A 12,636-nucleotide genomic window follows, 5' to 3' on the forward strand; every position below is an offset into this window, starting at 1 on the left:
CTTCCATGAACCGAAATCCAATGGACCTTTACTCATGCTGACACGTGCATAGAGCGATTAACGGCATTATTGCGGTGGTTGCGTTAATGTGAAGACGCATTACTACCGTATTTCAGCCCATTGCAATTCATTATTTTTAATCGTTTTTTAATGTTGTTCTTTCATTTATTCAATTCTATAGTGAAAAGTACGGAAAACAAAGTAGAAGAGGAAGTTAAACGACAAATAAAGAAATAACTTAGTTTCATGTTTGCAATTTCATTCAATTAGCTTCACGCAATTTCATTCCGCAATCAAAACAATACCCCATGCATGCATCGAACACATCGTGCGCCGTGATGGGAGAGAGAATGGAACGTCATAGAAACCGATGTCCATTCCTCGTAGGTTATTATTGGATGTTAAACCTCGGGCATCGGCAAATGACAAATAGCCCAGAGCAATTATAGCACTGACTTATCCTATCGAGACAACATGACGACTAAATAGTAGAAAAAGACGCATTGGTGAGAATTGAAGACGAGCTGGGAGAAAGAGTGGGGCTGGGCATAGTAGAGAGCGGAATAAGAGAGCAACTATGTTTTTGTTCTTTTTTTGCCTGGCGCTCTTGGTGTGCGTGCCACTTCTGACTCAACGTTGTGTACGTATAATCCGACCCCCCGTTAAGCGGAAATCGGGGGGTGCGAAAGAAAAAGGCAAAAAACTGCTCGATTTTCAGTGTACCGCCGTTCGCTGGGCGCCGTTCGCTGGGTAACACCAAGGCTGTTGTACTCAAGGTTGTGTGGTAAATGATAAAGCAAATAGAAATGTCAAAACCATTTGAGCATTGCAGTTTCTTTGATCAAATCACGCCGCAAACTAACGGGTGTAATGTTTATCGATCCTACTAACGCATATAACAATGTATGTACTGACAAACTCATAGAGATCATGGAACTCAACGGAATGCCAATGGAACTCACCTGATGGGTAGCTGCACTACTAAACAATAGAACCATAACAATAACGGTCTACGAGAAAAAGATTAACAAACTAATATCGGACGGACTTCCTCAGGGAGACGTACTCTCCCCAGCACTTTTTAGCATATATACAAAATAGCTACTCCAATATGCCGACGATTTCTGCATCATCGAAACAGGAGACAACCTATCAGACCTACAAGAAAAACTACAACAAATAACAAATACCTTTATCGAGGAAATAGAACACCTGGAGCTAAGTATTAACGCTGAAAAAACTAAATATATGCTATTCGGATGAAAAAGAAAAAACCAAAGCCTAAACATAAACATACAAGACAAGCAAATCGAAAAAGTAACAGCCATAAAATACCTAGGAGCCTGGATTGACGGAAAGCTTAACTTTCAAAAACACGCACAAGAAATCACCAACAAAGCACAAAAAAGACTCCATGCCCTAAAACTGATAGCAAATAAAAAAACCATTTAAACCCAAAGAAAACCATAAGAACCCCGATACACGAGCCGCAAACTCAAAAACTTTGCGGCGCAAAGAGGTTTTTGTTTTTGATTTTTCAGTTAACTCGCGGCTACACGAACCGCACAGATTTTGACGTAAACTTATACGGTTTTTGAGTCTGCGGTTGGAGTTTGCGGCTCGTGTAGCAGGGTGGTAACAGTATGTGGCGGCCAAAGTGATTACTATCCAGGTGGGTTCATCCCGAACAAATCGCCTCGATTTTTTTAGAAAAATAAAGGAAAAATTTGACAATCGTTTCGGGTTTTGTTTATGCTTACAATTTGCCAGTTGTTGTTTCCAAAGTTCTTTCCGATAGCGTAAGAAAGCCGTATTTATCCTGTTCAGCTGTTTTTTGCAAAAATAACTCATGGAATGGGAAAAAATGTGATATAATGAAGATATTGCCGTTTTAACTAACACGTTTCGTGTAGCATTGTAGCAACAAAGTGTTAACATATGTGCCTTTGGACGACCTAACCGCATTACCCATCTCGTCCAACCTCATTTACTAGATGACTTTGCAATGCATCGTAGATGGAACTGTGTCCTCAGTAAAGTTGTGGCTAATGAGGGCAGAGTCTTCCGGTAACCGTATCAACTGGAACCAGCAGCTTGCTAACGCGTCGTTATCCTTTTGTAGGTAAACAAAACCAGGAACGATTGTCAAAAATTAATTTCAAAATGGCTGCCACGACCAGGCCTTTGAGCTCACCTCCCTTAGGACCCACCTTGATCTCTCCCATGGGAAAAAAACGTAACCGCATGCGGTTGCGCAAAGCTGTGACCAGGGGTTGAGGACACAGTTCCATATACGATATGTTGCAAAGTCATCTAGTAAATGAGGTTTGACGAGATGGGTAAAGCGGTTTGGTCATCCAAAGGCACATATGTTTGGCACAACACTTTGTTGCTACAATGCTACACGAAACGTGTTTGTTAAATTTACGATATCTTCTTCATATCGCATTTTTTCACATTCCATGAGTTACAGGGTTTGACAGGCCAACATACAACTGGGGCAACGTTCCTTCAAAATCGCACCTTCTTTCAAAACAATTGAGGGTATTATGATCCAGTTCCGCGTTATTGCTCGAAAGTTTCCGCATATTTGCTCGAATAGCAACCTGGGTATTTATACAAGTATTTCAAGGTATATAAATATATAGTTTTTAACAAGTTTCGAGCACTTTGATTTTTAATCAATTTTCAAAACGATCGAGTTATTGGTGTGTTTTATACTATGGCTAAATGGCTAAATAAATCAAAGTGACTTGTCTAAACACAACGTTGATATGAAAAGTGCATCCTGAATTATCATGTTCTTGGTAAATACCAAGATCCATAGAACCCACATATGCTTCGGACACATACGGTCTATAGAGATCCATCGACCAGGAGGTGCTTGAAACTGCTCGACGATAACGACGCGCGTCGTTTCGTATCCGCGCATCGTCTCGACACGCAGGTGGCGTCGTTTTGGATCGTCGAGACGCCCAGCCATTTTTCGCTTTTTTCAAAGTGTTGTTTACCTTTTGTATGGGCCAGCGTCGAGAAGTTCATCGTTTCCGCGCACCCAATCATAATACCCTCAAATAACAAAATTGAAGTTCTAACGTCAACTGGGTTATCGATCAGCATCCCGCTAGGCGAGGTCGCATGCAAGTTGTCCTCCACTTGTGTCATCAGGCCTCGGGCCTGGGTAAAGGGAGGACGTTTTTATATGGGAGCTTGCACGCGGTAGAACGATGGAGGACGTTCGAGCAGTCGAATAAAAAAGCAAATGGGGATGTGTGCGTGCATCAATTTGTGCTATTTGAGAGTGTGTGAGTGAAAACGAGCAGCCCAGGTTTATGTAGGTAGTTGTGATACGTGGTTTCTTTCGGGATAGTGGCGCAAAATAAACATGTCAGACTCCAATTCGAAAAACTATGAAAAATTTATTTAATATTCAAATTTTTGATTGAGGTTTCATACACTTTACACAAAAATGTCCGCCGCATACTCAAGGTAAGACAGCACTCAACACTTTTAATTATTAAAGTCTAATAATACTTACGGTACAAAAATTACAGTTGCTTTTATCACTAAAGGAACCCGGCACTCCAGGGCCACCGGAGATCGCGAAGGAGTTCCATGCCATCCGCAAAATGATCAGCCATCTCGAAGTGCGAGCCGATCTTCCAAACAGCCAGCTGGAAGTCCTTCGTACCCCGATATTAAAACTTTCCATCATGATGGGACAACTCCCAGCACTTTGCGTCAATCACTGTAGTCTTTTAATGATTCTTTTCTCCTTAAACTTTCGGTCCGCGCCGTTGGTGCACAACCGTGTTAGTCCGACTTGCTCTTGACTACAAATGGCGCTTTGGACTTGTCAAATTTCCGCCGAATCGTCGAGCAATTCTAGTACCAACACAAGGAAACACACGAGTGTACAGACACGAGCTACCATGTTTCATACACCATGTGGGATCGAAGCGGTACGTTCATAACACAGAAGAGGAAGATAGCAAAAAATAGCCTGGGCGTGTAAGGGAGAAAACATGCGCCGAGTCTTGTACACAACATCCAAAGTATAGGTCAGGAGTGGTTGCGGATGGAGGAAAGTACTCGAAATCGCCTAGCGGGATCACGCTGTAACTTGACACGGAGGGCGTAACCGATCAGTGTCAAAAAGGAACTTGTCAATGGAATGAGCGTTCTAGACAAGGCAGAAAATCATCACGCTTCTGATGTTTCATATTGTTGTACTTTTTTCATTGGAGTTTACCGCTGTAAATATTTTAAAAATCGCGCGCTTTTTTGTACGTTTGGTTTCACATACCTGGTGAATTACAAAGTGTAGCAAAAGTGTCTTGTGAAGATTCAAGTGAGAAATTACATTGTGTATTGAACAATGGAGGGTGAGAACGAATTCAACGAGTTCCTTGAGATATGTAAAATTCACCAGGTATGTGAAACCAGACGTACAAAAAAGCGCGCGATTTTTAAAATATTTACAGCGGTAAACTCCAATGAAAAAAGTACAACAATATGAAACATCAGAAGCGTGATGATTTTCTGCCTTGTCTAGAACGCTCATTCCATTGACAAGTTCCTTTTTGACACTGATCGGTTACGCCCTCCGTGTCAAGTTACAGCGTGATGCTGATCGATAACCCAGTTGACGTTAGAACTTCAATTTTGTTATTGTTTTGAAAGAAGGTGCGATTTAGAAGGAACGTTGCCCCAGTTGTATGTTGGCCTGTCAAACCCTGTATTTTTGCAAAAAAATACAGTTGAACAGGATAAATACGGCATTTTTACACTTTCGGAAAGAATTTTGGAAGCAACTGGCAAGTTGTAAACATAAACAAAAATTGTCAAATTTTTCCTTTATCCCGCTAGGCAGCTCGAAATATCGTCCTCAAAACGTTCGACACGCGAACAAACGTCCTACTTTTTTGTATGGGGATGAAACAAATGGAGGACGTTTTTCGAGCAATCGCCCTGCTCGTCCTACACACCATACAAAACTGCTCGATGTTTGTGTCACGGAGGACGTTTTTTAGGACGATTTGCTCCAAATTGCCTTGCGGGATTTTTCTAAAAAAATCAAGGCGATTTGTTCGGGATGAACCCACCTGGATAGTAATCACTTTGCATGGGATTAACCTTGCAATTGGCATCGTCTAGCGTAGGGGTCGGCAAAGTGCGGCCCGCGGGCCAAATCCGGCCCACCAAATGATTTTTTACGGCCCGTAAGAATATTTAGGTGCTTCTTACTAAAAACCCATTCCAATTTTTATAGGATTTGTTCACGATGTCAGGTTTGACTGACAAAATGAAGATGATAATTGTTTAACGAGGTGTTCCTGTTATATGTTTATCGATAACATTTTAAATGTTTAATTTTTTTACCACTTTTTTTGCAACTTTGCTTTTTAGAAAGTCCAACTCTCCATTACAAAGGGTATTACTTTGAAAACATTGAAGCATCGTTTAAAGAATCCGGCCCGCGCCTTTGGTTTCTCTTTAATCATCTGTCCCTTTTCGAAAAACGTGTGCCAATCCCTGGTCTAGGTATGTCGGATCGATTTGAAATTTTCAGTGAAGATACTTGAAGGCGGGGGTGCCCATGGCGCAGTGGTAGCGCGAGGAAACACCACACCACAGGTGTGGGATCGAATTTTGATTCTGGCACCCTCCGGTATTATGTACGGCTGACCACCGATCTATAATATACCGTCTTTCGGTCACTCAAACTCTCTTCGGAGGGAGGCCTTGTCCCACTAGGGGATGTCGTGCCACATAAAAAAAAAAAATACTTGAAGGCAAAGACAATTAACAGACAGGTCGGGTCATAGCTGATTTTTGCTCCTCCATTGTTGTGACAGTTGGTTAAAAAAGTGTTTACAAAAATTTCCAGCTTAGGCAGCGCTCTGTGAGCTATCGAACAAGACAAACACGACAAACACGACAAAAAAAAAACGATCAAATCCATGCAATGCCTTAGGCAGCGCTCTGTGAGCTATCGAACAAGACAAACACGACAAACACGACAAAAAAAAAACGATCAAATCCATGCAATCATATGGAGGTGCTCTGTCAACCTGCATCGAACATGTCAGAGCAGCAAGGCAGCAGAATACACAAGGTATAACAGTTTCACAGTGGGATACAGCCCTGCACGACAAAATCAAACTGTTTTGTTCTGTGTCGTGTTTGTCTGACATGTTCGATGCAGGTTGACAGAGCACCTCCATATGGTTGCATGGATTTGATCTTTTTTTTTTGTCGGGTTTGTCGCGTTTGTCTTGTTCGATAGCTCACAGAGCGCTGCCTTACTTGTGGGAGATCTCCGCCAAAATCTTCGCGAAATAGGTAGTTGGTAATTCTAGATCACAGTATCCATGGTCTTGCGGATAGAAACTGCTCTTCTGTGTGAAATCATGGGAAATGGATCCTTTTGCTCGCTGTGATTGCCGAAATTAAGTGTGTGCCTTAATTAATAAGCCTTATACGGAGCCTTCCTCCAGAACATATTTCGAACGCTCAACTCTTTGTTCTGTTGATGAAACATACCAAATTTGCAGTTTTACCCCACTTTCTTCGCTGTTCGTGAGAAGTAAACAAAATGTTAACCAACTGTCAAAAATTTTCCCACGGTTTTCGGCTCGTTACATGGTATGCTGCGACCTGTCTGTTAATTGTCTTTGCTTGAAGGTGTTTTCCAAAATATTGTAAAAATTTCACCCGTCACATCTACAACGCCCTACCGTTCTAGACCATACATTACATATTAGGGGTAGCCTTTATTTCAAGTTATTTTTATTATTTTTAATTATTAGCATGTCCACAATGTTAAAACCACAAGGGCGGTGATAACAGCGACATTTTACGAAAATAAATTAATTTCACCCCGCGTCCACACGGCATCGTAGCGTAGCGATTTTGACACTACGTCGTAGTCTCAACTATTTTTTATGGCCGTGGGTAAAGCCTCTCGACCAACATTTACACTACGACGAAGTGTCAAAATCGCTACGCTACGATGCCGTGTGGACGCGGGGTCAATGATGATTCCCTACGGATTCAAAACAATGTTTATCGATATGCCTTACTTTCAAATTTATGCAACAACGTATTGTGTTTATTCCTTGTGTTAGTGCATAACAAGAATATATTTCACATAAAAAATATTACAATAACAAAAAAATAAGAAAAAGAAACTGCTGTCCAGTGCTACAAATTCAACCAATTCTTCGGCTTTTTGAGAACTTCAATAATCACTGCTTCTTCACTCCCTTGTTCTGGAATGTTCATGTATTCCCATTTCTACAAATAAGAACATAAATTTTGTTATTGAATAGTTCGAAAATAGCAAGCATGATATTTACCGCTTGGAGAGGCAGGGACATGAGAATACTTTCGTATCTCGCTCCGGGTGTGTACAGACCAAACTTTGTGCCTCTGTCGTAGATGAGGTTAAACTCCACGTATCGACCGCGACGCAGAAGCTGCCATTGCCTCTGTCTGGTACCATAGGTATCGTTTTTATGTCGTTGAACCAGAGGCAAGTATGAAGGAATTACGGAGTGGGCGCAAGACGACACGAAATCAAACGCCTGCTTTGCATCCGGTCCGTCCAAATCGTCGAAGAAAATCCCTCCTACTCCACGACTTTCGTTGCGATGAGGGATGAAAAAATATTTATCGCACCACTCCTTGAATTTCGGATAATATGATTTATCATGCGGATCGCACGCTTCTTTGAGAGTCCGATGGAAATGTTTTGCGTCGTCCTCATTTAAATAGTACGGAGTGAGGTCTGTGCCACCTCCAAACCACCATTGCTTTTCCCCTGTTGAATCAGTAACCTCGAAGTATCGATAGTTGAAATGTATGGTTGGTATCATTGGGTTTCGTGGATGTATTACGGCGCTAACGCCTACAGCGAAGAATGGAAGATCACCATCAGCAAGTTGCTTGCCACGGGACCGCATCTGCTGAATCGCTCCTTTAGGAAGGTTGCCATGCACGACCGAAATGTTAACGCCGGCTTTCTCGAACACATCTCCATCTTGTAGGACGCAGGTGATGCCGCCTCCCCCTTCACTGCGTTGCCACCGATCAACGACAAACTTTTTGTCAAAGTTCTCTTCTGCTTCGAGCGAACGACAAAAATCATGCTGTATTTTCATTACCAACTCCTCCATTCGACATTTCATATCGTTCCGGTTTGCATCAAGGACCTTTCGATCAGTTATTGGCTCAGCCATATAGCGAGTTACCGAGGCCAATTTATTTACAGAACCAGATAGCATGTGCACCCGTTTTTGGTTCATCCATTGGTATGCTATCAAGACGCTTCCTCCAACAAATGCTGAACTGCCAACGATTCTACAAAATGCGCAAATTTACAAAATTCATACATGATACATAACATGATAAATGCAGCGCATCATCAATCCAGTGTTTACCTTATCAGAAATGAATTCCTCTTGGGGCCGGTAGCAGTCGCTATGTGCCGTCTGATAAGACGCACATTGTTATGAAACAGTTTTGAAATCATTTGCAGCAATGTATGTTCAGTAGGTAACCTACAGTATGTCTTATCGCCAAATTCGCCAAAGTTGTACAAGCGAACCGGTGGTCATGAAAGACAAAACTGATCCTTTACCTCAAAGGCCGAGAATTCCTGATTACTAGTGTTGGCAGAATACGGATCGGAAGACCCGAAGATACGATCCGTAGACGGATTCCAAAGATTCGAATCCCATATGATGGATTGAAAGATTTGATTCGATTGGGATTTGTTTGGGTTCTGACTTGATCCGAATCTATTTACAGCATTTCCCGGGTTTTTATTCCAAAGTCTCATCAAAACAATAACAAGTAGCAGGTTTCATCTGACAAGTTGCGCTCTATATTGGCATCATTAATGGCATGGCAAAACATTACCGTTCTGCAAAGCCACATTCAATATCTAACTCGGCCCCAGCTACGTTAAATAATGCGATCGTACGATAGCCATAGTAACGATTCGTTAATCGTCCGCCGTTAAAAAGAAGGTTGGTTCATTTAGAACAAATCGCGCTGATTGAATAAGAAAACATTAAACGTATTTTTTGCACTCATTGCCATCTGCTTACGAATTGTTGTTGGTTGTGATGATGAAACATTGATTTCCACTTACCTCTGTAAGCAAAACTCAACTTCAATACCACATTCAAATTCAAACAGATTGTAACGAGGCGGTTATCCGACCGGGCGCGAAGGTGAACCCGACCGAGTGCGTCGTCGTCTGTCACGCGAGTATTCCCCAACAGGACACTTCCCAACGAGAAATTTTGGCGTCATTTTGATGTAAAAGAATTCTCTTGAGACCTGATCGCTCTTCTTTTCAGAAGTGTTTTACACCTTCTTTTGCAGCAGATTTCCTATGCAATTTTGGATGTAAAACACTTCTGAAAAGAAGGGTAAAACAATTCTCTTGATACTTGCGGGACACCGCAAAAGAGAACTGTTTTGACAACGTGACTGTGCAACGTGTTTATAACACCTATTTCTGGCTATACGCGTAAAAAACGTATACTCATTCGTAGTAGATTATATGAGCTGGGTTCAGGATATCTTTTCTTTCCCAAAATAATTATTTTCATGGAGGAACATATTTTTGATTGTTTTATTATTTTGATACAACGATAATATAATATACATATCGTCCGGTTCGGAAGGCAATCAGGGGAAATGTTCAGAAATCGTCCGACGCCTCCTCTGGTTCGTGCTGGCAAACAGTGACCACGGATCGTAGCAGGCTCCTTCGATGTACGATGTGCAGCACCACTCCGTCATGCCCATTGAAAACACGTAGAATGCATTCATGTTTATTTCAAGCCGCTTCTTCCTCCTTGTCGAGACACTGAAATGTGTGAAAAGTGCGGACAAATCATCATCAGTAAGAACTCTCTGCTGTGGGTTCTTACACACGTACTTACTGTCTGGTGCGAGTTAACCACCCCGAGTCGGTCGATCCAAGCGCTGCTATCGGACACGGGCCACCGATGCTATGTTACACCCGGTAACAACCGATGATCGCCGTGATGTCCAACCGACACCGACCAACTATTAACACTGAGTTGCAGTTTCGGCGCCTGTCGCTAAGGGTCATCGTCTCATCCTGTTTCCTTTCCTGCCCTTTTCCTACCATGTTTCATGATGTTGTTTAACACATTGTTTAATAAACTTCACTCCGATTCCGACACCCAAACCCGCGAAAGCGTTATTCTTAACTCGCAGCTAGTTGGCCAGACTTGCACAGTAAACAGTAAACAAACAAAGGTTTGACAGCCAGTACCTCTTTCCACTGCGGTGCCTCCCAAAACAAATTATTGGTAGGTTATGAGGTGTCCATGCCTACCAAAAATACACTTGGCAAGGTTCTTTTAGGTAGGCATGGATACCTTTGGTAGGCAAGTGCAGCAGGGTTCTCCTTGGGTTCCCAAGCTGCAAACGTCACTTTAAAAGACGTCTTTTAGTGGTCTTTTAATAGATTAAAAGACCGTTAAAAGACGTCTAAATAACACGGTTAAAAGACCGCATAGGTAAAAAAGTGGGGATTTTGAAAATTCGAAATAAAAAATTGTCCCTCCTTTTTTCGAACACCCACGTCTCTGTCCTTCGTCATTGCTCTGCTTGCTACGTGTTGTTGTAGAGTTTCCTTTTCTGAAAGCATGTAAATTTTCATATATGTATTAGTAGATTTTTATTACATACCTGCATGTGTATCAAACCATCAACTGCATATTTCGTGTTCAGCGCTCCTAACCACTAGACCATTCGATTGGACAATTTTTTTTAGTCAGTTGCCATATATAAATGGAGCAAGCGCAATACGTAGAACATTTTATTACAATTTTTTCCGTTTAATGGCCGGAAGGCTAACGGCCATTAATGGTAGAGATGTAATAATCGAAAGGCTCCACGTACGGAGGTAAGAGATGCAAATAAGTAAAAGGCTCCACACAGGGAGATTAAGCACAAATAAGCAATAAGGCTCCACGTACGGAGATTATAAGTACAGAAAGTAATAAGGCTCCACGTACGGAGATTATAAGCACATTACAACGGCAAAGCCAACAGTTAAAACGAACAACTAGGGCACGTCCGACCTCGTCGGCGGTCAATGATGAAGTGTGTTTTATTAGAGAGTGATACTTCATTACCATGCGGTCAATTGACACATGTCAATTGACCGGATACGCGATTTACAAGGTTCATATAGGTTTACAAGGTTCATAATCGTAAGGTTTCTATAATTCGACGGCCGGCGTTCGATCCGGACGTTACAGGGGGCATTTTTATTTGAAATCATTGAAATAATTGATCTACTTTCTAGTGGGCCAAAATTACATACGTGGGCCAAAATACCCTCACTCAGCCTACACTTGCATCGCTCGATTCTGACAGAAAAATCGGTTTTTGACACTAGGAGCGTACCAGTTTTTTGGTATGGTACGCCTAAAGCAACCCGTAGACGTTGCGAACTTGTACGCGCGAACAATTTGACAACCAGGCATTGCCTATGTAAAGGAAAGGAAAGGAAGATATAAGAGGAAATCTTCCTTTCCTTTCCTTAACATAGGCAATGCCAGGTTGTCAAATTGTTCGCACGTACAAGTTCGCAAAGTCTACGGGTTGCTTAATGTAGTCACGCGGTCAAATTTGAATCTGACAGCCCGTCAACATCGCTGTCAAATCGGGTCGAAATTTACTGCGCATCGTGCCCTGGACCGACCCGTTTTCGACGCGGAAACGGGTCGGACCAGGCGCAGGAAATATTTCAAAAATCCCCTTGGGTTTAATAGGAAAAGTAGCCGAATACTTCACAGAAAAGCAGCGGTCTTTTTCCATAGCGAAATGTTGGTGGGATAATTTATACACCTTGTATTTTGGTCATCATTACCAACAAGGTAAAGAGACATGAAAAGCTGTGTGATCCAACCTCTAGTTCTAGTAATCTTGATGTAATGTCAAATTGCTATGCAAACAACTATTCCTTGTATTTCATATTCTTTGGCCATCCTGTCATCTTATAGAAAAAAAAAGATTCGCATCTCGTCGCGTGCTCTGTTTAACAAAACGTTTTTTACACTACTTGTGTAAAACTGAAAAGTAAAACTAGTTGCGTAAAATCATGTTTCGTATGCACGGACTTCCTCCGACGGATGCCGCAGAGGAAAAACGCAAAGTGCGACTAGCTGTCCAACAAAATCTATTCGCCTTCTTAGCGCTTTGCGTTTCGATTCGAATAGGTAATAATCAATTTTTGTGTAGATCACATCGAAGATCTTATATTATAGTTTTTTATTTGTTTCCTATTTTTAGCTTCTGTTTTGGTACAAGAAGGAACGGTTTAATCAATCACGGTACGATGGTATTATCAACGCTTTCATATTAAATAAGAGCTATACATTACACTACTTATTAGCTAAGGATATGCTTATTTCATATTGAGAAATGCGGATACTTTAGAATACTTCGAGATCATTGATGTGGGAGAATCGACTAGAATTTCGTTTATTTTATGCTCTATATGAATGAATCAAATGTCTCAACATGTTTGGTATTGTGTGCAATCCACGACACTGCCGAGCGAAGGATTTCCCAGTT

General features: G+C 41.7%; 1 protein-coding gene across 1 annotated transcript; it reads right to left on the minus strand.

Annotated features, from left to right (window-relative positions):
- Positions 1-7,186: 7,186 nt before the first annotated feature.
- On the minus strand, positions 7,187-8,585 carry LOC131290769 (oxygen-dependent coproporphyrinogen-III oxidase). Its single transcript, XM_058319947.1, has 2 exons — positions 7,362-8,585; positions 7,187-7,299 (listed from the first exon to the last, which is right to left on the minus strand). The coding sequence occupies exons 1-2, from the start codon at positions 8,307-8,309 to the stop codon at positions 7,207-7,209; spliced, it is 1,041 nt and encodes a 346-aa protein (XP_058175930.1). The 5' UTR covers positions 8,310-8,585; the 3' UTR covers positions 7,187-7,206.
- Positions 8,586-12,636: the final 4,051 nt, after the last annotated feature.

Source organism: Anopheles ziemanni, chromosome 2 (assembly GCF_943734765.1).
Source record: "Anopheles ziemanni chromosome 2, idAnoZiCoDA_A2_x.2, whole genome shotgun sequence".
In the NCBI taxonomy this organism is placed as follows: domain Eukaryota; kingdom Metazoa; phylum Arthropoda; class Insecta; order Diptera; family Culicidae; genus Anopheles; species Anopheles ziemanni.